Source organism: Entelurus aequoreus, linkage group LG16, assembly GCF_033978785.1.
Source record: "Entelurus aequoreus isolate RoL-2023_Sb linkage group LG16, RoL_Eaeq_v1.1, whole genome shotgun sequence".
NCBI classification, from domain to species: domain Eukaryota; kingdom Metazoa; phylum Chordata; class Actinopteri; order Syngnathiformes; family Syngnathidae; genus Entelurus; species Entelurus aequoreus.
The window spans coordinates 49,383,296-49,407,712 of record NC_084746.1 but is presented as its reverse complement, the minus strand read 5'-3'; the positions used below and the strand labels follow the sequence as shown (position 1 = coordinate 49,407,712).

The 24,417-nt window shown below is 41.8% G+C and overlaps 2 protein-coding genes across 5 annotated transcripts in view; both read right to left on the bottom strand.

Annotated features, from left to right (window-relative positions):
- Nucleotides 1-2,292: 2,292 nt before the first annotated feature.
- Nucleotides 2,293-12,131, bottom strand: LOC133631401 (repetitive organellar protein-like). Of its 2 annotated transcripts, none has more exons than XM_062023598.1 (14): nt 12,099-12,131; nt 11,392-11,649; nt 11,207-11,309; nt 10,994-11,138; nt 10,813-10,895; nt 10,622-10,729; nt 10,428-10,546; nt 10,193-10,358; nt 9,679-9,776; nt 9,512-9,583; nt 8,790-9,434; nt 8,522-8,730; nt 6,348-6,922; nt 2,293-4,659 (listed from the first exon to the last, which is right to left on the bottom strand). In XM_062023598.1, exons 2-14 carry the CDS (start codon nt 11,477-11,479, stop codon nt 2,727-2,729), a joined length of 4,344 nt encoding a protein of 1,447 aa, XP_061879582.1. In that variant the 5' UTR covers nt 11,480-11,649; nt 12,099-12,131; the 3' UTR covers nt 2,293-2,726. The 2 variants fall into 2 exon arrangements, with proteins under 2 accessions (XP_061879582.1, XP_061879583.1); XM_062023599.1 differs by having other exon boundaries at nt 11,392-11,670; nt 12,099-12,127.
- A 182-nt stretch (nt 12,132-12,313) lies between these two features.
- LOC133631129 (dual specificity testis-specific protein kinase 2-like) overlaps nt 12,314-24,417 on the bottom strand; it is a 33,614-nt gene continuing 21,510 nt past the window's right edge. For 2 of the 3 annotated variants that reach the window (XM_062023203.1, XM_062023205.1), the window contains 8 exons: nt 24,255-24,401; nt 20,248-20,330; nt 17,620-17,704; nt 17,441-17,524; nt 16,955-17,041; nt 16,666-16,810; nt 15,376-15,900; nt 12,314-13,365 (listed from right to left, as the gene is read on the bottom strand). In XM_062023203.1, coding sequence (XP_061879187.1) covers nt 13,100-13,365; nt 15,376-15,900; nt 16,666-16,810; nt 16,955-17,041; nt 17,441-17,524; nt 17,620-17,704; nt 20,248-20,330; nt 24,255-24,401 — 1,422 coding nt within the window. In that variant the 3' untranslated portion in view covers nt 12,314-13,099. The remainder of the gene's footprint in view (nt 13,366-15,375; nt 15,901-16,665; nt 16,811-16,954; nt 17,042-17,440; nt 17,525-17,619; nt 17,705-20,247; nt 20,331-24,254; nt 24,402-24,417) is intronic. The other variant, XM_062023206.1, reaches the window with a different exon arrangement.

The window sequence follows — 24,417 nt, the reverse complement described above, 5'->3', positions numbered from 1 at the left end:
TTTGTGGATGAGGAGCGTGAGAGTGAAGGACTAGAGTGCAGTGCAGGACGTATCTTTTTTCGCTCTGACCGTAACTTAGGTACAAGCTGGCTCATTGGATTCCACACTCTCCTTTTTCTATTGTGGATCACAGATTTGTATTTTAAACCACCTCGGATACTATATCCTCTTGAAAATGAGAGTCGAGCACGCGAAATGGACATTCACAGTGACTTTTATCTCCACGACAATACATCGGCGAAGCTCTTTAGCTACGGAGCTAACGTGATAGCATCGGGCTTAAATGCAGATAGAAACAAAAGAAATAAACCCCTGACTGGAAGGATAGACAGAAAATCAATAATACTATTAAACCATGGACATGTAAATACACGGTTAATGCTTTCCAGCCTGGCGAAGCTTAACAATGCTGTTGCTAACGACGCCATTGAAGCTAACTTAGCAACGGGACCTCACAGAGCTATGCTAAAAACATTAGCTATCCACCTACGCCAGCCCTCATCTGCTCATCAACACCCGTGCTCACCTGCGTTCCAGCGATCGACGGAGCGAAGAAGGACTTCACCCGATCATCGATGCGGTCGGCGGCCCGGAGACGGAGGAAGTCAAGGTGAGGTCGGCGGCTAGCGCGTCTGCTATCCATCTCAAAGTCCTCCTGGTTGTGTTGCTGCAGCCAGCCACTAATAAACGATCCCACCTACAACTTTCTTCATTGTTCATTAAACAAATTGCAAAAGATTCACCAACACAGATGTACAGAATACTGTGGAATTTTTAGATAAAAACAGAGCTTTTTGCATTGGATTCAATGGTGTCCGAATACTTCCGTTTCAACCATCGACGTCACGCGCATACGTCATCATACATAGACGTTTTCAACCGGAAGTTTCGCGGGAAATTTAAAATGTCACTTTATAAGTTAACCCGGCCGTATTGGCATGTGTTGCAATGTTAAGATTTCATCATTGATGTATAAACTATCAGACTGCGTGGTCGCTAGTAGTGGCTTTCAGTAGGCCTTTAAGAGTCTGCTATTTAACACAGTACAGTACAATACTTGCAAATGAGGCACAGAAGTTTAAGAAAACAAGATAAGAATTTTTTGTACGGAATATGTACTTCACTGTGCAACCTACTAACAGGGCCGGCCCGTGGCATAGGCCGTATAGGCAAATGCTAAGGGCGCCGTCCATCAGGGGGCGCCACACCAGTGCCACAAATGTTGGATTTAAAAAAAAAAGAAAAAGTTGGTACTATTATTTCTAAATACAAAAAATAATCCCACGTTAATTAAAATGCAAAGTAAAGCCTATTTAATAGAAATATTATTTGTTACAACATTACGCCCCCCCCCCCCCCCCGCACGGTGCGCCCCCTCCCTTCCCGTATCATGACTCTGACCACATCAAAAAATCAACACAAGATGTCAAAACGGCCAAAACTGTCAGGTGCCCAGGGAAGAAAAAAGAGAAAAGAAGAGGAGAAACGAGAAAAAGACAGAGGTAGCATGTAGGTAACGTTAGCCTACATGAAATGATTTGTCTGTTACAGAATGTGATAGTAACCTGGCTTTTTAGCATTAAGCTAATGTTACATGATTTGGCAATTGCTAATCAATAAATAGCTAGTTTTGTTTTAACGTCGGGTTAATATTGTGGAGGGGGCTAAATTGTTATGGAAAATAATAATGTAACGTTAGGTAATTACAGTACTCCCACCTTACATTCCTCAGGGACATTTGTATTAGATCTTTTAAGCAGGTGTTTTTTGTTTACATTGTTATAGCCTTCTGGTTAGCTAATGTTTACCCTGCAGGTAATAGTCACTTTTCCACCCCTTTATATATTGTAAGCCTAGTTGTTAAAGTGCACATCATTAATGTTAATTAAGCAATATCACATGAGAGGGAATGCTGTTTTTTAATTTGAGCACTGCTGTGATTCGGTTAAAGATAATCATAACATAACATTCTCATATAATATGTTAATTTGCTTTCTTTAAGTAAAAAAAAGGTCAAAGACAAAGCTATTCGGTTTCTTGTGAGTATATACACTTCACTGCCGATGTGGGGGGCGCCACCTAAAATCTTGCCTAGGGCGCAAGATTGGTTAGGGCCATGCCTGCCTACTAATAAAAGTTTCAATCAATCAATCAATTGGACAGCACAGCTCAGTGTTAAATGTTAAATTAAAAAGGTGAGATATTTTTAAACAATTAACATTTATTAACACATTGAACACACATAACAGTACCGAAATTTGGTACCTTTGTGTACAAGCATCGATTCCCAATTGGTACCATATCAATTTAAATGTGAAAGTCACCCATCCCTCGAATGGACGCAAGCTACGTGATGCGAGAGCATATTTCAGCTGTAAGTGTTGACCTGTTTAACACATGCTGTAAAGGAATGATCAGTAACAGGCAAGGAGAAGGGGGAGGATTAAATGTGATCTTCTTCCTACTTTTTGGACATGTTGAATTGTGTGAGCATAAACGTGATGCTCTCAGGGTAACTTCTTAACATGTCCGAAACAAACATACCCTTCTGTACCATACTAAAGTACTTGGCTCGGAAATGTCTGAATACTTTTCCACAAATAAACGATGCCTAGAAAATGTCCTAATCTTTAACCTTCCTCTTTTTATGAGATTAAAAATAACTGTCCATACTGACATATTTTACTTGTAAGACCAAAGAAAATCTTCATGATTCCAAAATAAGTTCATTGGACTTCTGCCCAATCTCGCTGCCTTTCCCTCTCGCACTCTTTCTCCTTTCCCCGCCTCAGGGTAGCTATGGCAACGGCCTCGTCAAAACACATGCTGAGCGGGCTGTCTCGGAGCGAGTCCCTACTAGCGACGCCATCGTCGCTGTCCTTCCTGTGCACACTCTCTTTCTTCACCCTGGCTTCTTCGTCCGGCACGTCAGCGTCTCTCCGCTCTCGCTGCTGCTGCTGCTGTCGGAGGTTCAGGGCCGCTAGCTTGCAGTGTTGGGGTTTTGGGGGCACCACCGGCACAGCTTTGACTTGATAAACTCTTGGTGATTTGGAGATGACCAGCTTCCTTGCGGCTGCTCCTTGGCTGGCGCCTCGCATCTCATAGGTCATGGGTTCTTTGGACTGCGGAACATCACAACTGACCTCTTGGAGTTGTGTCTCTTTAAGACTTGGCATCACTTCCTCAAGGCTGCGTTTCTTCTCTTTTGCTGCCTTTTGATCGCCCTTCTCTGCTAAGTTGGTCTTATCCTGAACGTCCTTCCCTACATTTGTCTCCATCTCTGCTAAGGTGGTCTTATCCTGAACGTCCTTCCCTACATTCGTCTCCATCTCTGCTAAGTTGGTCTTATCCTGAACGTCCTTCCCTACATTTGTCTCCATCTCTGCTAAGGTGGTCTTATCCTGAACGTCCTTCCCTACATTCGTCTCCATCTCTGCTAAGGTGGTCTTATCCTGAACGTCCTTCCCTACATTCGTCTCCATCTCTGCTAAGTTGGTCTTATCCCGAAGGTCCTTCCCTACATTTGTCTCCATCTCTGCTAAGTTGGTCTTATCCCGAAGGTCCTTCCCTACATTTGTCTGCATCTCTGCTAAGTTGGTCTTATCCTGAACGTCCTTCCCTACATTTGTCTCCATCTCTGCTAAGGTGGTCTTATCCTGAACGTCCTTCCCTACATTCGTCTCCATCTCTGCTAAGTTGGTCTTATCCCGAAGGTCCTTCCCTACATTTGTCTCCATCTCTGCTAAGTTGGTCTTATCCCGAAGGTCCTTCCCTACATTTGTCTGCATCTCTGCTAAGTTGGTCTTATCCTGAACGTCCTTCCCTACATTTGTCTCCATCTCTGCTAAGTTGGTCTTATCCTGAAGGTCCTTCCCTACATTTGTCTCCATCTCTGCTAAGTTGGTCTTATCCTGAACGTCCTTCCCTACATTCGTCTCCATCTCTGCTAAGTTGGTCTTATCCTGAACGTCCTTCCCTACATTTGTCTCCATCTCGTCTTCCGTAGCTTCCATGTCACACTTGCTCTTGCTTGTCACTTCTTCCTCAAAGTGCACAAGATTCTCAAATGAGACCCGAGTATCCTCACAATCGCCAACCTGTCTTGCACCCATCTTTTTTTCTTCATCTTCGATCAGTTCACAGATGACCTCCTCAATCTCATCCCAGATTTTCTTGATTGTGTCGTCAAGCCCTGAGTGGCACTCCTCCATCTTTTCATTGTACAATCCTAAAGGCAGTTCTTTGCTATTTTCATTTGCGAGAGCTTCTGAGATGCTTCTTTTGGTTTCAAGCTTATTTTGCTCAAGTGAGTATCCTGTTTCTTCTCTGTCTTGTCCAGTGTCTTCTGTCCATTCACTCTCTTGCCCCCCATCCTGGTCTGCCTTAAACTCCCCTCCTGCTCCTCGAGAAACATCTTTGGTCTCTTCCGTTTCTTTCTGGGCGCCACAAAAGATGGAGACTTGAGGTTGACGGACTTCTTCTTCTTCGTCCTCCTGTTGTCCCGTGTCCACCAGTACATCAGAGGCCACAACGTTGGACTCATCTGTGTCCTCCTCCTTTGAGAGGTCCACACTTTGGTGTGACGGTGCTTCTAAAGGGAGAGGTTTTAAATCATGATACAGACCAGTTTCCAGGACATTGTGATCTTTGTTTGTTGTTCTGTAAAGAGAAGAATGCAGAAGGTTATAGCTTGTAAATAAAAGTCAAATGAGACCTGAGCATACGGGTCATATCAGGCCTACCAAATCTGGCTTGCCAAACATTACCCGGATATCTAAACCATACAGTTTTCGGTAAACTGCTCATTTAAAGGCCTACTGAAATGAATTTTTTTTTATTTAAACGGGGCTAGCCGATCCATTCTATGTGTCATACTTGATCATTTCACGATATTGCCCTATTTTTGCTGAAAGGATTTAGTAGAGAACATCAACGATAAAGCTCGCAACTTTTGGTCGCTGATAAAAAAGCCTTGCCTGTACCGGAAGTAGCGTGACGTCACAGGTTGAAAGGCTCCTCACATTTCCCCATTGTTTTCAATGCAGCGAGAGCGATTCGGACCGAGAAAGCGACGATGACCCCATTAATTTGAGCCACGATGAAAGATTCGTGGATGAGGAACGTGAGAGTGAAGGACTCAGGACGCATCTTTGTTCGCTCTGACCGTAACTTAGGTACAAGCTGGCTCATTGGATTCCACACTCTCTCCTTTTTCTATTGTGGATCACGGATTTGTATTTCAAACCACCTCGGAGACTATATCCTCTTGAAAATGAGAGTCGAGAACGCGAAATGGACATTCACAGTGACTTTTATCTCCACGACAATACATCCGCGAAGCACTTTAGCTACGGAGCTAACGTGATAGCATCGGGCTTAACTGCAGATAGAAACAAAATATATAAACCCCTGACTGGAAGGATAGACAGAAAATCAACAATACTATTAAACCATGGACATGTAAATACACGGTTAATGCTTTCCAGCCTGGCGAAGCTTGACAATGCTGTTGCTAACGACGCCATTGAAGCTAACTTAGCTACGGGACCTCACAGAGCTATGCTAAAAACATTAGCTATCCAACTACGCCAGCCATCCCTCATCTGCTCATCAACACCCGTGCTCACCTGCGTTCCAGCGATCGACGTAGCGACGAAGGACTTCACCCGATCATCGATGCGGTCGGCGGCTAGCGTCGGATAGCGCGTCTGCTATCCAAGTCCAAGTCCTCCTGGTTGTGTTGCTGCAGCCAGCCGCTAATACACCGATCCCACCTACAGCTTTCTTCTTTGTAGTCTCCATTGTTCATTAAACAAATTGCAAAAGATTCACCAACACAGATGTCCAGAATACTGTGGAATTTTGCGATGAAAACAGAGCTTTTTGTATTGGATACAATGTGTCCGAATACTTCCGTTTCAACCATTGACATCACGCGCATACGTCATCATACATAGACGTTTTCAACCGGAAGTTTCGCGGGAAATTTAAAATGTCACGTTATAAGTTAACCCGGCCGTATTGGCATGTGTTGCAATGTTAAGATTTCATCATTGATATATAAACTATCAGACTGCGTGGTCGGTAGTAGTGGCTTTCAGTAGGCCTTTAAGAGGGGATAAACTATACTACAGTCTGGAGAGCTCAGTAGGTAATTACGCTTTCTCTCTGAACAAGGGCACCATGGTTAATGGTGTATCATGACCATTACCATTTGTATTATCGCAGGTATATTTATATTGTGTTTGTAGTATAATTATGATTTTTTTTTAGATGTCCATAATTCTCAGCAGACACGTCATAGAGACATGTCATAAAAGCAACGTGGAGAAGCAAATCCTTTTCACCTTAGGCTGTTCTCATCGTAGTCAACGTTGTCATTGTTTTGCGGTATCTCCTCTCGCTCCTGTCCATCTTCCATGTCCCTTCGGATCTCTTCTCCATCATTTAGTTGCTTACTAGTAGAACAATCAAGATGACGTTCACTCACTTCACATCTCTGTGACTGATCTACCTGAGCGCTAACATCATCACTGGTAGTGCAGCTGGCATCGAATTGAAGATCACACAAATTGTTTAAAAAGAAATCCGGAGGGAGGCTTTTAACAAACAAGCTGTCCTCTTCCTCACTGCTGTAATTATCGGTGACTTCGTCATCTGTGATGTCTTCGTCAGAGCAGCTGTCTGGTTCGCACACCGGCGAGGTCATGTGAGGCAAGCTGAGGGATTTTGCCTGTCGCTCGTTTGACTTGACGCTGAGCTGTCGGTGGGGCTTTGGTTGGTTTTGACTGCTTGTTTCAGGACTTGTATTTGGGCTTATGTCGGTCCCAGTGGAATGATGTGACGCTTGCTCCGTGAGTTCATACTCGTCATCCGAATGTCCAGGAGGTTCAACTGAGAATTCATTTAAGTGGAGAGGAACCTGAAAAGAAAGGATGATGTTGCTTATGTAAAACAAAGCAGTTTTACTAATCGGAAACAAGAAACAAATGGGTGGAAAGACACAAATCAAGAAAAATACGGTAACCTAACAAGAAGCATTGACACTTAAGTACGGCTCAACTCTTCTAATTCCCAAGCATGACCTATATTTTGGTTTAGTTTTTTGGGCCAAAGATATACCTTTGTGTTTCTAGAGCAGGTCGGAAGCAATGTTTGGGTAATGTTGCTTAAGTCTTAAACAAGATGTCAGAGTTCAATGGATAGGCCACCGCCTGGTTTTTGGACACACTCTGAGGTCCTCACAATGTCTAAGTCTCCAACAAGGCCTGTCTTTTGGTCTTAGTCTTTCGACCAAGGTTTTAGGCTAGAACAGGGGTGTCCAAACTTTTTCCATTGAGGGCCGCACACGGAAAAATTAAAGCATGCCATTTTGATATTTTTCATTTTCAAACCATAACAAAATATATGGATTTTGTTAGTTTTTTACCTTTAGGGCTCCCGGGGACCATGAAGGGTCTAAGTCATTAAAAAGTTAAAAACAAGTCAAGTTATTATTTATTTATTTATTTAACGCTTACAGTAAATCTCTACAGTATATCAACTTCAGGTTGATATAAAGATTAAAAAAACAAAAAGGTTTTATGCCTTTTCTGTCAAAGACAACTTAGATTTTTTATAATAAAACTGAAATATGCAGTATTTCCCCCACTACCCAAAACATTCAGAAAGCAATGTTTGATGTGAAGTAATTAGAGCCTTAAAAAGATCAATAATGCAGGACACCATTGATTTTAATTCATTATTATTTTTGAGTAATCACAGTGAAAAGATAAATAAAATCCCATTAAATATATTTGGGATCCAAAAGGTGCCCCACTCCGAAAGTGATACATTTTTATTATTAGTTTTTTTTTTTTTACTTTCAACGCTTAAGTTACGAGCTCAACTTCAGCTATATCTGTCCATTTTACGTTTGAACTATTTTGTTTGTTTTATGCTCTTTTGTTAAATAAAATGTTGATGTTTTTGTATGGCAACCACACAATATATGCAATATTTCCCAGAAAACATTTGAAAGTGAAATATTTGAAATAATTGGAGCCTTAATAGGTCAATAATTCATTATAACATTGATTTTTTTTTTTTTTTGGAATAATGGCAAAAAAAAGAAAAAGAATGACAAAAGAAAGAAAAAAAAGCCTGCATGGCAGCTTTGTGTCAACATTGCAACTTTTTCTAGTTAGATTTCACCTCATTCCACTTTTTTTAATGTTTTTTAAAATTTTTGCAATAGCATTTCCAGAATGTGTGGCGGGCCGGTAAACAATTAGCTGCGGGCTGCAAATGCCCCCCGGGCCACACTTTGGACACCCCTGGGCTAGAAGAAGGTGTTTTCGTAGCAAATCTTGAGCCAGACTACAATCACTTGATCTTAGTCTCAAAAAATGTTTATTGCCCAATTCACCATCTGGTTTTCTAAAATCTTCTGACATGATTCTGATGATCTAGTTACTCTAAGATGTGTTACTTCTTTCTGATCTGATACGAACAGGAGTTGTGAACATACAAAATCAAATACCTGACAGGAAACACTGGCATCCATGTGATCCAGGACGCTACAGTCCATTTGGTCCAGAAATTCAAAGTTGTCTTGAACATAGCCCGACAGCTCCTGGTCATCTGGCTCCACCTCTGTGGAGTTGAGTACGTCGGAAGAATCAAAAACATTGTTGTCCTCAGGTTCAGTTGCTTCCCGCTGAATTTCATCTGATGCCTCTCCTTGCATTTCTAAGTGAGAAATGTTTTGATTATCCATGAATAAGCATGATGATATCTTCTGACCTTACCCTTGAGATCATGCTTGCCCTCAACATCTTCATCTGCATTGGAGTTCAGGCTTTTGGCGTGTGTCTCTTTAGGCACACATTGATCTTCTGTCACTATTTCCCATCCACAAACCGTTCTCTCCTTTTTGTCCTCCTCTTTTTTGTCAACTAAAGTAAGTACGTCCTCATCCAAGACTTCTTTCCTGTTAGTCACTGCTTCAGTTTCTATCTTCCCTTGCACTTGTCCACTGTCTTTCCTCTCCACTTTGTCTACTCTGTCCCTAACCTCCACCTTTTCACCTTCCTTATCCCTGCCACGGTGGACGACCCTATCACAGCCGCCTCCTTGAAGCACACCTAACGCCAAGTTTGAGGTGATATGAAGCGGTACGGTTACTATGGTAGGCCCCGTGATGTGCATTGCTGCTCTTCGACCCACTTTTGTGGTGAGTCCCGGTGACCTGGACAGTACGGTGTCAGTGTCTGTGCTTCCTAAACCTTCAGGGTCAAGGGCTGTGTAAATTCCTTGTGTGCCCCCGCTTACAAGTCCTGTCCCCCTGCGATAGGTCACGGCATATTCGCTTCCGCCAATTTGACCAGGAGATGCCGCAGCCTCCAAACCCGACATTTTGGTGGAATTAGACGTTTGGAGAAGTTGTTTAGAACCTGGAATTAAAGTAACAATGAAACTGAATGCAATGAATCAACCACATGTGGCCAATGACGTTTAAGAAGAACCGCACCTTCTTTTGAATATAACGGGATGCTGAGGGAGTCCATGCTTCTCGCCGGCCTCAACGATGGTCTGTCTTTTTCTGAATTGGAAATAAACTAATTTAATCCAGCCATTGACTGCGTCCCAATGACCAACTAAAATGGTGGTTCTGCTTGGTTATCCCAAAACGTGTACCTTTGCCTGAGTGTTTATGGCGTCGTCTTGGGTCATGGAACCGACCGCCGATATTGAAGATGGACATCCACTTCCTTTGTTTAAACGAGCCTTTCCTCCTGGGATAAACAACCATGACATGAAAACCTCTTTGCGTTATTGCCACGGTGCAATTACTGTATTTTGGAAATTCTACAGATGTAAACATGCCTGTGAATATTCTCATATATCCAGGTCATTGTATTCTCAGAACACTGAATCAAGTGGAACTGGACTGTTCATATTGTCTTAGAAGAGGTTTCACCTCTCATCCGAGGAGGCTTCATTGGTTCATGCTCATAGACTTAGGGCCGCTCTGAGGACCTGGTGCAGGATCTTAAGTATTTATCCTCCATGAAGCATATTCTAAGACAATCCGAACAGTTGGGATTGATTCAATACCCTGAGTCTACCAATGAACTTCACAAGGTTCCAGGAAGGACGCTTTTTCCTGAACATCCATGGAAATACCGTATCCATATGTGGGTCTACTCACTTGTCAGTGCCTTCTATGATAGCGTGGTAAGGTCTTATTGGAAGAGGACCATCCCCTGGACTGATGTTTCCAAAGTTGGCAGGAGGGTGAGCCTTTAACGAAGGTTCTTCCTGACTTAAAATGGCTGTTGGGGAGGGAAGAGACTTCCTCCTGTTGCACGATATACCTAAATGAAGTGCATGTGTTATATTCCATGTGGAAGACACATGATCTGGCTTAGGGGGTGAGTGATTACTTGGTTCAGGAAAGAGCTGAGCGGCGTGAGTGAGGATGAACTCCACCACGATGGACTGAATCCTGACCTCCATGAAGGCGGCGGTGCCATTGAACCCAGACACCTCGATATCCTTTGACCTAAAGAAAGATTAGAGTATTTGAACACTACATAAGGATGAGAACGTGTGATCTAGATAGGAAGAGTCATGTCACCTGAGAAGATTTGGTGCCCAGACGATGGCCAGGTTTCTGGCATGCATGTTAGTCTCAGGTGAGTATGATGCCATCTTGGCGAGGTGGGACATCAGAAACTCAAGAGTCCTGAAGGGAGTCAGGCAAAGACACTAAGTAGTACAAGAAAATCTGTGAATCTGTGCGCACCAATAGGTTTTCAAGGAATGAACCTGTAATGTGGCGCTGAAAGTTCTTTCAGGACATCTCTGATTTTTACCAGACGCTCCTCTTCCAGCTGGACAGCTACCGCCTCCTGTAGCGTATGAAAGGAATTTCAGTGTTCGTCGTTCACTAGAGACTAGGAAATATCTGCAGTGGTTGGCACAGGCAGATGTAGTCAAGTCACTCAACAGCAAACTTGTCGTAAAGCTGGTAGGTTAGCAGCGGGTTGGGCAGCTCTCGGAAATAGGCTTTGCAGAGCGAGCTGACGCAGTGGATGTCCTGCAGGTACACTTCCTTGTTGAGTTCGGGTGTCCCGTCACTCTCAAACTCGCTCCTGGAGGCAACAGAGGTAGAAAGTTGCCTCTGATAAAAATGTGTTCAAGATGGTGAGGAAAAACTCACCTGAGTTTCTGGATGTTGGACGAAACCCCGGACAACCTGTAAATTCCGTCCACGATGCCGTGTTGCTCAACAAACTCAGTGCAACAACGCAGCACCTGTGGAACTACATGCGAAAAAGTCACATTTGCATATTTACTCTTACTTTTACCTAAGTAGCGAGCATAATCTACTTGAATGTGACATACCATCCTGACTGGAGGCGTTCAGGTGCTCCAGAAGATCACAACCAAACACCTTCTCCTTGTTGGCCACTTTCCTGCGGACTCTCCTCATGGTTCCCTCAGGCTTTCACACCAGGGTTGTCCTCCTGTGACCTGCTAAGTCCAGACCCGTGTTCGAGCAGATGAGACTGGACTATGAGAGTGTGGATGCCTTGCTGCTTCTGCCTTCTTCAATGCAAGTTGCAAGTTGTTGAAACATTTTTAGTTCCAATGGACTTAGGTCTGCAAAAGCCAACACAAGGACTGCAAATGATCACACAGTCAATATCCTTTTTTTTTTGCGTAAGCACTTTGCCACTTCCTCTCCGATGCATTTGATTTATTTTCAAATGGAAGGCCACACCCATGCCTTAAACTTACTCTACCTAGGTAAGCAAGCATCTAAATGTCCATACCCGTCGATACCAAGTCTCCCCGAGCTCAACCCACCCAAACCATGGACCAAACACTTGCAGGCCTAGTGTGACCCCCCTGCTTTGCATTAGCATATTACGGATGATCGCAGGCCTCCCAGTGTAGCGGAAGTCTTAACAACCTGAACAGTTAAGTCACTTAGAACTTCACCCATCTTAAATTCGCCGTCCTCCTGGCCCCTACTCACTTAACTCCATTATTACATCCCAAATAAGAGAATTAAAGTTAAACTATTATTAATAAAGTTCTGTTCTTACCTTTACTGTGCATCGGCACAGGCGTTGAGAAGCACAAACAAAAAAAGTGACGCAAGAAACCACCAAACTTCCTCTGTCGACTTCCTGAATGTCACAGCCTTTGGTGTGCACTTGCTGCGATTGGCGGAGAGATGCTTCTACTAGGCGTCCATTTCTCTTCTGTCAAGCCGCTGAGGTTTCAAAAACTTTCACAACTTCAAAGTCAGTCCTAAAGTTTTATTGAGCGAAACTTAAATGAAACTCTTGAGAATAGCTTTATTTCAATGAGCAGACAAAAAACTTCAGTCTGTAGTCAACAACCTTTTTACACAAATATACAAAGAAGGTAAGACTTTTTTGATTCTGCTCAACAGTGAAAATGGTTTTGCATAGAAATGGTCACAAAGATCACAAAAATAGTGCATTTTAGTTCCTATTGCGGCAAACTCCTTAATCTCTTAATTGCATTTATACAAACACTGACAGCTGTTTAGATGTAAAAATAAACAAAAACCCAACAAAAAACGGTTTTGTGAGATTGAATATTGTCTCTGAAAGAAGACACGGCGTGACTGCTGGTAAAAGTGTGGATAGGCATCAAGCTGCGCACGCCAAACACAATCAATGCTGGCATTGGGGATGTTAATGTACATGAAAAAAGGATGAAGGTCCGATCAAAGATTAGCTAAACATGACGCTTTTGGGGGGTGGGGGGGTTCATGTCAGGAAAACAAAAATCAGTCAAATGTGGACTTGAAAGGATTTCTACAACAAAACAACTGCTGACAACGCAAAATGATCTTTTAACTATGGAAATCCTTTTTAAAAGCAAAACAACCAGTCATCCCAAAATATCAATAAATATCAACAATATTAGCATGTGGGTTAAATGTGACCTTTTGTGTCACAGCTGCGTCATAAAAGCTTCAACGTCTTTAACCGCTTTCTTTGAAATATTCAACTTAATTTCATTACGTTCACTTTCTTTCTGTACAGAGGCCAGAGGATCCACACCGCCCCCTTCAGTCCCTAGGTGGCATTACATGGGTCAATGCATGTTGATCCTCCAGGGTGCTCGAGCACTCCATGGCCTCCACGGCAGGGACAGTCGGAGAACAGTTCTCCCCAAACACATCATCCTCACCTTCCTCCGTCCTACAATCGTCCTCCTCTGGCCCGCAGTAAGGTGGGATCTCTACCACTACATACTTTTTGGCCCAGCCGCTCAGCACCGCCTTCTGCCGAACTTCGTGTCCCGGCAGGTCGGCCTCGGACCAAAAGGGGGCTGCTGGGAAGAATGTAGGACTTTGGTTTATTGTCTTTAAACACATTATATGGAGACATTTGACGTGTAGCTCAAGTCAGTTTACTGCACAAGTTGACAAAAATACACAAAATGAGTACTTAAAACCAAAAAATTGATCTGTTGATTACCTTTTAAATAGTCAAACTGTTAGGTGGTGCTCTAACAAAAGTAGTGTGTGTACACCGTAAATGGGGGTGCCCACAATGTTACATTGTTGTAGATTTGTAAATTAGCTCAATTATGCACCAACTACCGTATTTTTCGGACTATAAGTCACAGTTTTTTTCATAGTTTGGCCGGGGGTGCGACTTATACTCAGGAGCGACTTATGTGTGAAATGATTAACACATTAGCGTAAAATATCAAATAATATTATTTAGCTCATTCACGTAAGAGACTAGACGTATAAGATTTCATGGGATTTAGCGATTAGGAGTGACAGATTGTTTGGTAAACGTATAGCATGTTCTATATGTTATAGTTATTTGAATGACTCTTACCATAATATGTTACGTTAACATACCAGGCACGTTCTGTGTTGGTTATTTATGCCTCATATAACGTACACTTATTCAGCCTGTTGTTCACTATTCTTTATTTATTTTAAATTGCCTTTCAAATGTCTATTCTTAGTGTTGGGTTTTATCAAATAAATTTCCCCAAAAAATGCGACTTATACTCCAGTGCGACTTATATGTGTCTTTCCTTCTTTATTATGCATTTTCGTCCGGTGCGACTTATACTCCGGAGCGACTTATACTCCGAAAAATGCGGTACTTAAAACCAAAAAATGTATCTGTCGATTACCTTTTAAATAGTCGAAAACTGTTAGGTGGTGCTCTAACAAAAGTACCGTATTTTCCGCACTATAAGGCGCACCTTCAATGAATGGCCTATTTTAAAACTTTGTTCATATATAAGGCGCACCGCTTTATAAGGCGCATAGAATAGACCAGGGGTCGGCAACCCGCGGCTCTAGAGCCGCATGCGGCTCTTTAGCGCCGCCCTAGTGGCTCTCTGGAGCTTTTTCATAAATGTATGAAAAATTGAAAAAGATGAGGGGAAAAAAAAAAAAAATTGTTTTAATATGGTTTCTGTAGGAGGACAAACATGACACAAACCTCCCTAATTGTTATAAAGCACACTGTTTATATTAAACATGCTTCACTGATTCGAGTATTTGGCGAGCACCGTTTTGTCCTACTAATTTTGGCGGTCCTTGAACTCACCGTAGTTTGTTTACATGTACAACTTTCTCCGACTTTCTAGGACGTGTTTTATGCCACTTTTTTTTCTGTCTCATTTTGTCCACCAAACTTTTAACGTTGTGCATGAATGCACAAAGGTGAGTTTTGTTGATGTTATTGACTTGTGTGGAGTGCTAATCAGACATATTTGGTCACTGCATGACTGCAAGCTAATCGATGCTAACATGCTATTTAGGCTATCTATATGTACATATTGCATCATTATGCCTCATTTGTAGGTATATTTGAGGTAATTTAGTTTCCTTTAAGTCATATTAATTCAATTTATATCTCATGACATACTATCTGTATGTTATATGGCTTTTAACTTTTTGCGGCTCCAGACAGATTTGTTTTTGTATTTTTGGTCCAATATGGCTCTTTCAACATTTTGGGTTGCCGACCCCTGAACTAGACGCTACAGTAGAGGCTGGGGTTACGTTATGCATCCCGTAGTTGCGAGACCTGTTGTGGCTCAATATATGTCCATATATAAGGCGCACCGGATTATAAGGCGCACTGTCAGCTTTTGAGAAAATTGGAGGTTTTTAGGTGCGCCTTATAGTGCGGAAAACACGGTAGTGTGTGTACACCGTAAATGGGGGTGCCCACAATGTTAGATTGTTGTAGATTTGTAAATTAGCTCATTTATGCACCAACTACTAAAGTTTGTGAAAGTATAAAAAAAAAAGAAAAGCAGAGCATCATTCCATTGTTAGTTTGTGCGACATGAGTCTTTACTTACACGACATGGTGGAGGTCCGCTGGTATGTGCTGCAGGGCGTGAGGCCGTTGTGGGCGGCCGAGGCGGCGTACAAGAACTCTGAGCGAGGCAGTTGGGGTGACACCGGCAATGAGTGACACTGTCGCCCTGGCAACTGCTGCCAGCAGTAGGACGACGCCTGCAGGGGCCCGGCGGCGGTGTGCGCAAGGGGCCGGCTGGTGAAGGCGCTGCCAGGGGGCGAGTGCAGGTCGAAGACCAGCGAGAAGACCGACTTGCTGGGCACGTCAAAGAACTTGATCTTGCCCCCACACAGGTCCTCTCGCGCTGTGAAGGGGTTGACCTTTTGGGCCTTGGGGGCTCGCTGGGAAGGCGGCGGCTCATAGTACGGGTCCTGGACGTTCACCTTCCTTCCCGCTTTGCAGGAGAAGAGGTCCGACTGGCTGCGGCTGAGCCAAATGTTGCGGCGGGGCCGGGGAGATTTCGGGGGGATTTTGTCATCGTGGAAGATGAGGGGGTTGAGTCGCTTTAGGCCCTGAATCTTCTCCCCTTGGATAAAGACCCAGAAAATTTAATATTTTTGTAATTAAATGACACAGTTAACCACTAGGTGGCAGCAGAGGCTAAGGAAACATTATTGCTTCAATGTCAAATTTCTATATACCGTATTTCCTTGAATTGCCGCCGGGAATATAGTATTCGCCTGCCTAGAATTACAGCCGGGTCAAACTCGTTTCGCAAATTAATTAGCGCATGCTTGGCACTTCCGCCGGGTCAAATATGAGTCATTAAATGACTCCCGCCTCCTGGTGGTAGAGGGCGCTAGTGATCCTTCTTGTGACTACTGGTACTGCAGAAGACCTGTGCTGCAGAAGAAGACAACAAGCAGCAAGCATGAGCAGCGATCGTTTGCTTGCACTTTTAACATGGAGGATTACATATCTAAAATAAAACAGTTTTCTAAACTGGACTTTCAATCGAAGCAGGAGGTAATACTTAAAGGAATATCTCCATTGAGACTTTTAAAACTGAAGAAAGATAAGGAAGACTGCTTTTGCTCAGAAGCAGCTGCACATGGACTCATTTATAAGTGAAGGTAAGACCATAATAACGTTTTTTTTAATTAAATGTGCTTTTCATGATAAGGTAAGCGCTGGAGTGAGAAGAGGTTTTAATATAAATAGCGCATGCTTGCCCATTCCGTATGCTTTTGGTAAGCGCAGGAGTGAGAAGAGGTTTTAAATTAATTAGCGCCCCGGCGGCTATTCAAGGAAATACGGTATAATTAAGCAAATTAATAGTTTCAAATGTTACCTTTGTTGGCGTTTGTCTTGTTGCCGCCCTCTCCGCCCAGTGAGGGGGGGCACACGTGTTCCACGTATTCCACCTTGAGGCGCGCCAGAATCTCATCCAGGTGCCGCATGATGTCTGTGAAGGAGGGACGGAGTGTGGGGTCCATCTGGACAGAGACAAAGTGTAGAAATGTCTTTCACACAGAGATCCAATGGCCAAAAGTGAGGCAGGAAGTGATTGTAAATCAATTGAAATGATTTGATTGATCGGTTCCATTGTTCACATTAGGAAAGATAAAAACCGAACTAACATTGCAGCAGTTGAAGGCCAGCTGGAGGAAGTCCGGTGGACAGTCGCCAACCATGTGCTGGAAGGTGTGATAGTCCAGGCCAAAGTTCTGCTCAAAAGCACAACAAAGAATATGTGAAAATATAAAAAGTGTGTGTTGGGTAATTTTCATCATGTAAAATTTACTATCATCCTCTGGAAATGTACATGTTCTCAAAAACTATTTCTACAAAACATCAGTGAGCAGTTCTGCCACCTCCAGAACAGGAGTAGAACAGCATGGCCAGGCAGGTGACAGTTTTATGCTCAATTACTGTATTTTTCGGAGTATAAGTCGCACCTGCCGAAAATGCATAATAAAGAAGGAAAAAAACATATATAAGTCGCACTGGAGCCCGGCCAAACTATGAAAAAAACTGCGCCTTATAGTCCGAAAAATACTGTAAGTGGAATGGACATGTTTAGGATTGTTGCTCCTTGAGGGAGGTGAGCTGGATGTGGTACTCACCTCTGTGCGGGGGAGAAAGTCAGGGTCAGCCTGGATCCTGGCAATGACCTCACACAGGATGATGCCGTAAGAGAAGACGTCTGCCTGAGAGACACAACAGAGATGCGTTCCTAACACTCTTCTTGCTGCATCTAGTGGATTTCCTCAGTGAATACATAGCAGACATGACGACTACTAACCTTCTCGTTGTAAGGTTCATCTCTCAGAACCTCAGGAGCCATCCAGAAAGGAGAACCAACCACTGAAAGCTTCTCTCTCTCTGCGCTGCATGTAACGAGAAAGAAAACATTATTTTGCTACTTTCTTTAAGTTCTCAGTGGATAACACGTCATGACAAAACAATTGTATACGAGGAGAGTGTCTTTGTTGGAGTTCTGCTCTCTATAGGTTGTATTCACCGGATGTCACGTCCGATTCATTAGATATGCGAGGCTCAAAGTGCTGGGCCAGCGAGCATCTGTTGTCAAGGCGTTCTGGGCGGCAAAAACTGCATATTTATCCGGGAGAGTCTTGATAGCAATTTCCTTGACCCAGCCACATGCAAAGAAGTTGTAGACCTCCATGCTTTTCCACAATTGTATCTGTTGTGTTGTGATGTCTGGAGGACCAGATAGTTCGACATGTCTGGGAACGCGACCGACTGATAATCTTTGGGATCATTCGACAAATCTATTTTTTTGATAACGTAAAAGGGATAGATTCCATTACACAGCTAGATTTTTTTTGCTCGTATCTGCTTTTAGTGGTAAGATCTAGGCTGCTTGCGTACTCAGTTCACACGGTTTGCTGCACAACAGCCATGTGGGTTTGGTGGCCCGCCACTTTGTGTACTTCCAGTCAAAAGTCGTGTGACGAAATACATGTTTGGTCTTTCCACTTTGACATGAAAAAATGAATGTACTGTATGCAATTGCATATCTTCTAAACTGTACTATTATCTAATGATGCAACAAATATTATATGATCATACATTCCAAAACATTTTTTGTTAAAGTATCTGCTTGACTTAGGATTTCAAAGCAAGTTATCCATTAAGTTTTACACTGTAAAAATGACAATATGGTAAAATTCTGGCGACTGAGCTGCCATTTTTTGTGGGGGTTTTTTACCATAAAAACAACATTGTTTCTGTTTTTCCATTTACATTTCTATAAAAACAACAATTAGAGTTAATGGCTTTTTTGCCGATATCTGATATTCCAATATTGTCCAACTCTTAATTACCGATTCCGATATCAACCGATACCGATATATACAGTCGTGGAATTAACACATTATTATGCCTAATTTTGTTGTGATGCACCGCTGGATGCATTAAACAATGTAACAAGGTTTTCCAAAATGAATCAACTCAAGTTATGGAAAAAAAATGCCAACATGGCACTGCCATATTTATTATTGAAGTCACAAAGTGCATTATTTTTTTTAACATGCCTCAAAACAGCAACTTGGAATTTGGGACATGCTCTCCCTGAGAGAGCATAAGGAGGTTGAGGTGGGCGTGGTTGAGGTGGGGCAGGGGGTGTATATTGTAGCGTCCCGGAAGAGTTAGTGCTGCAAGGGGTTCTGGGTATTTGTTCTGTTGTGTTAATGTTGTGTTACGGTGCGGATGTTCTCCCGAAATGTGTTTGTCATTCTTGTTTGGTGTGGGTTCACAGTGTGGCGCATATTTGTAACAGTGTTAAAGTTGTTTATACGGCAACCCTCAGTGTGACCTGTATGGCTGTTGACCAAGTATGCCTTGCATTCACTTGTGTGTGTGAAAAGCCGTAGATATTATGTGACTGGGCCGGCACGCAAAGGCAGTGCCTTCAAGGTTTATTGGCGCTCTGTACTTCTCCCTATGTCCGTGTACACAGCGGTGTTTTAAAAAGTCATAAATTTATACCGATAATTTTGAAACCGATACCGATAATTTCCGATATTACATTCTAAAGCATTTATCGGTCGATAATATCGGCAGTCCGATATTATCTGACATCCCTAACAAAAATCCAGTGCTATATGCTTAGCCGTTTACTACTAGTGCTACTAATTTTTTTTAGCGCAGAACATTTTTTCTCTACATATTTAATTTTGAAGTGCAACTTTGTCAATACTTTATTTAGCCATTGTAATTATTGTTTGGTTGTGTATAGTTGAGGGCCACCCAACCGTTTTTAAATGTGATTTTGCTTACAAACTATATTTATTGTTTTTTTATTTAACTTGAAAATGGTTAAGTTTACGTTCCAATTAAAATGTTAAAATATACGAGAAATAAAAGTTTATTGCATTTAAAAGGATATACATGCATTATTTTTTATGTATTATCATTACATAAGAGGTTAATTTGGTAAAAACCATATAATGGCAATATCGTTTATCTGCAATAATTTGTAGGTCAATATATCGTTAAGCAAAATGTGTTATCAGCCAAGGCCTATCTATGTACAGTATCCAAACAACAGAAGAGTAAGTGCTTATTACATTTTAACAGAAGTGTAGATAGAACATGTTAAAAGAGAAAGTAATCAGATATTAACAGTAAGTGAACAAGTAGATTAATAATCCAATCATCTGTCCAAATTTTCTACCGCTTGTCCCTCACAGTCTAGTCAAAGTAATGTGCTGTTAAAATAAAGCCAATAATGACTTTTTAGTGGTCCCCTTTATTTTGAAATGTATCGAACTAGATTTAGGTACATGTACCAAAATATTGGTATCCGACAAGCCTAGTGTGAAAGCACAATAAATAATGAAACATTTTATTCAATCTTAACCTGAGTTTAGTGGTTGCTAAAGTGGGAGTAATGTGGAGCACTTACAAGTTAGTAGGGATCTTCTCAGCCAATCCAAAGTCTCCCACCACTGCCGTGTAGCTGTTGTCGTCACATTTGATCAAGCAGTTCTGTAAAGAGGACACCATTGTCATGATTACCTCTGCCAGGAGGTTATGTATTAGTTGCCATTGGTATGTCTGTCAGTTAGTTAGCAAAATAATTCTAAAAGTTAGAAGCAGATTTTTATAAAATTTCCGGAAATTTCCAAAACAGGATAAGGAACAAGTCAGTGTTTACTATATAGTCATTTACTCACAAGTACATTTAAGGCTGCCACAAGTTAAAAGAAAATACAAAAAAAACCTATATATACATACAGTATATATATATATATATATATATATATATATATATATATATATATATATATATATATATATATATATATATATATGTATATATATATATATATCTATATATAGATATATATACACAGTATATATATCTATATATATATAGATATATATATATATACAGTATATATATATACAGTATATATATATACCGTAATTTCCGGACTATAAGCCGCTACTTTTCCCCCTCATTCTGGTCCCTGCGGCTTATACAAGGGTGCGGCTTATATATGGCCTGTTCTTCTCAGACACCGACGAAGAGGATTCGGGTGGTTTTAGTACGCAGGAGGAAGACGATGACACAATGATTAAAGACTGACTTTTCATATACCGGTAGGCTGGTTATTTTGATAACGTACAGGCGAGCACTTTGTATTACTTTGCAGCGTTGTATTATTTGTACTCTGCACGAATGCTGTTCGCCATGTCAAAGATGTGAAAGTTTGATTGAATGATTGAAAGATTTATTGTTAATAAATGGGACGCTTTGCGTTCCCAAACAGTCATCTCTGTCCCGACAATCCCCTCCGTGGTAGCAGGAACCCCTATATACTACGCTAATTACACTATATACTACGCTAATTACACTATATACTACGCTAATTACACATCAAAACCCTGCGGCTTATAGTCGGGTGCGGCTTATATATGGAGCAATCTGTATTTTCCCCTAAATTTAGCTGGTGCGGCTTATAGTCAGGTGCGGCTTATAGTCCGGAAATTACGGTATATGTATATATATAAAATGTATTTTTCTTTTCTTATTGTTTTTTTTATTATTATTATAATTCTGTAAGTTTTTGTTTTTTTTAGATTTTGCGATACAGTAAGTAACAATTCACCTTCCAGGTGATGTATGTGCTCTCCTGCAATTATGTTCCACAAAATAACGACTATGTGGTTTGTTTTAAAATTAAGATTTTTTTTTCAGGGAGAGGCTCCGCCGGAGCGGATACTGGGTGTCCCATCTCCACTGCTTAGGTCTCTCTGGGGTTGGGGTTGGTGGTTCCCATGGCCTCAAGCTGGGCGGTCCGGCTGCGGCCGTCTTGCGTGGGGCGGACCCAAGTGGGCTTATACATACATGTATATAAGTATTAAGACACTTTGCTCAATACTTTGATGATGCACCTTTGGCAGCAATTACAGCCTCAAGTCTTTTTAAATACAATGCCACAAGCTTGGCATACTTATCTTTGGGCAGTTATCTTTCCCTCTATCCTGACAAGTCTCATTTCCTGCAGCTGAAAACCATCCCCACAGCATGATGCTGCCACCATCATGCTTCACTGTAGGCAATGTATTGGCCTGGTGATGAGCAGTGCCTGATTTCCTCCAAACATGATGCCTGACATTCATGCAAAAAGCCACGTGTACATAGGCAAAATGTATTTAATGTGATCATAATTCGGATTAGAATGTTACTGTGTGGACATGGACTTTGAACAAATTATCCAACTATGACGTGCATTTTTATGCATCACACCTAAAATCGGAATACTTTAACATGCGCAGCACATAGCGTAAACGTGAAAGTTGTGTTATTGTTTGTGCTATGGCGCCATCTTTTGGACGAGTTCCCTGCAGATGCTGAAGAAGAAGCAGTGACTTTATATACAAATAAGGCTATGTGCATTTCTGCTTGTCTTACATTGTCACTTTATTTATTCATCAATTTTTCCTTCTGTTCGCTACTTTTGTTTTACCTCTCTTTTTGAAATCTAGCTATTCTGTGCCCTCCATCTTGCGATATGTACGGGTTGCTGCACGCCTTCATATTATGACGTTCAGTATACATGCCTGAGGCTAGCAATTAGCACTTGGAGTAGCAGTAAGGTCGTGAATAAAACAGCTTGTTGAGACGACAACTGGACCCCTTCTTTTATTGTTACATCAACACATGACACTCCAGACCATACTTTTGTTTTTGCTAGTTTCAGTTTTGGAGCAACAAACTCAACAGTATATAACGCTGCCTCTGTACATGTTGGATGGGGGGAGAAAAGAATCGCTTCATTCCAAGAGTATTAAATTTAGGCCCGCCTTTAGCACTGAAGTATAGCCGACGTCAAAGACAGGCAAAGTAAAAATAATTTTGACTTGAATTTCGGAAGCAGTGTTTTCATGCGCTCTAATCTGAATGACTATCGGCATAAACCACCCGTCTCGATTGGAATTAAATTTTGATCCGAACGTGTGTGATCGGGTCAGAATATTCCAGATAGGCTTTTATCCGAATACCTGTGTCCATGTGCACATAGCTACTGAGTTCAAGCTTTGTCTCATCAGACCCGTTAATTTGGTTTATCATGGTCTAAGGGTATTTCAGGTGCCTTTTGGCAAACTTTTTTAATAAGAAATGGCTTCCGTCTGGCCACTCTACCATAAAAGCCTGATTGATGGTTTGCTGCAGTTGGTTCTCCTTCTGGAGGATTCTCCTCTCTCCACAGAGGAATGCTGTAACTCGGACAGACGATCAGGTTCCTGGCCACCTCCCAGACTACACTTAGAACAATGCAGCAATGTACAGAGACATCCTGGATGAAAACCAACACTTCCCATCCAATCTAGTGGCGCTTGAGAGGTGCTGAAAAAAGGAATGGTCGAAACTGCCTAAAAGATACTGTAGGTGTGCCAAGCTTGTGGCATCATATTCAAAAATACTTGAGGATGTAATTGCTGCTAAAGGTGCATCAACAAAATATTGAGCAAAGGGTCTGAATACTTACGTACATGAGATTCTTAATTTTTTTTTATTTGTAATAAATTTGCAAAAATGTCAAAATGTATTTTTTTTCTGTCAATATGTGGTGCTGAGTGTACATTATTGAGAAATAAAATAATAATAATAACTGGGATTTATATAGCGCTTTTCTAAGTACCCAAAGTCGCTTTACATGTTAAAAACCCATCATTCATTCACACCTGGTGGTGGTAAGCTACTTTCGTAGCCCCAGCTGCCCTGGGGTAGACTGACGGAAAATGAACTTTGATTTTAGCAAATGGCTGCAATGAAACGGAGAGTGAAATATCTAAAAGGGGTTTGAATACTTTCCCTATCCACTGTATGTGTAACATTTTTAAAGCATCTTTAAAGAAAATACATGCATTATAGCTGATTATGCGAATTATATGATGACATCATATTGACTCTGACCTTTCCCCCCACCACTGGGACTCCAAGTGATTAGATTTTAAACCTGATCTGGATTATTTATACTATGTTACCTTATGCTTCGGTGTGTGTGTGTGTGTGCAGAGACAAAAACAGTGAATGACTGACAGGAGTGTTCACTTGGTGTTCTTTCATTCTTCTATAGGTTTCTTACAAAGTAATTGGGGGATTTTCACTTATCTTACAGGAAATGGAATAAGGCAATAATGATTACATTGTGGGACTGATCCAGATCATTAGCTGAATTTAGGACTTTTTTTTTTTTTTTTAACAATCAGGAAGTAAGGCCTGATGGGGTCTGTGCTCTTTAAGTACTTTATTAGTCACTATTATTATTATTTACAGTAATTGTTTAAATTATGTCATGACCACTTCACATCCATGCCTTGCTGTGATGGTTGGTAGGGGTCAGTATTTAGCCAAATAGCCTGCCAATGACATGTTTGTGTTGCATGGAGCACACCCACCTTGGAGGTGAGGTCCCGGTGGAAGATGCCTTTGGCGTGCAGATAGGCCAGTCCGCTGGCGATGTCGCTGCCCAGTTTTATCCTGACCGGCCAGCTTAGGTGCTTGTTGCTGTCCAGAAGCTGCTCTAGGTTGCCACCGTTGATGTACTGGACCAAAACAACA

What these genes read in the sequence shown, in the direction of transcription:
- LOC133631401 (XM_062023598.1), bottom strand. Translation starts at nt 11,479, where the DNA reads ATGAGGAGAGTCCGCAGGAAAGTGGCCAACAAGGAGAAGGTGTTTGGT. An exon ending in GGGCAAGCATGATCTCAAGG is followed by an intron (nt 8,731 to 8,789) that starts GTAAGGTCAGAA and finishes TTTCTCACTTAG; the next exon opens with AAATGCAAGGAGAGGCATCA. An exon ending in TACGATGAGAACAGCCTAAG is followed by an intron (nt 4,660 to 6,347) that starts GTGAAAAGGATT and finishes TTCTCTTTACAG; the next exon opens with AACAACAAACAAAGATCACA.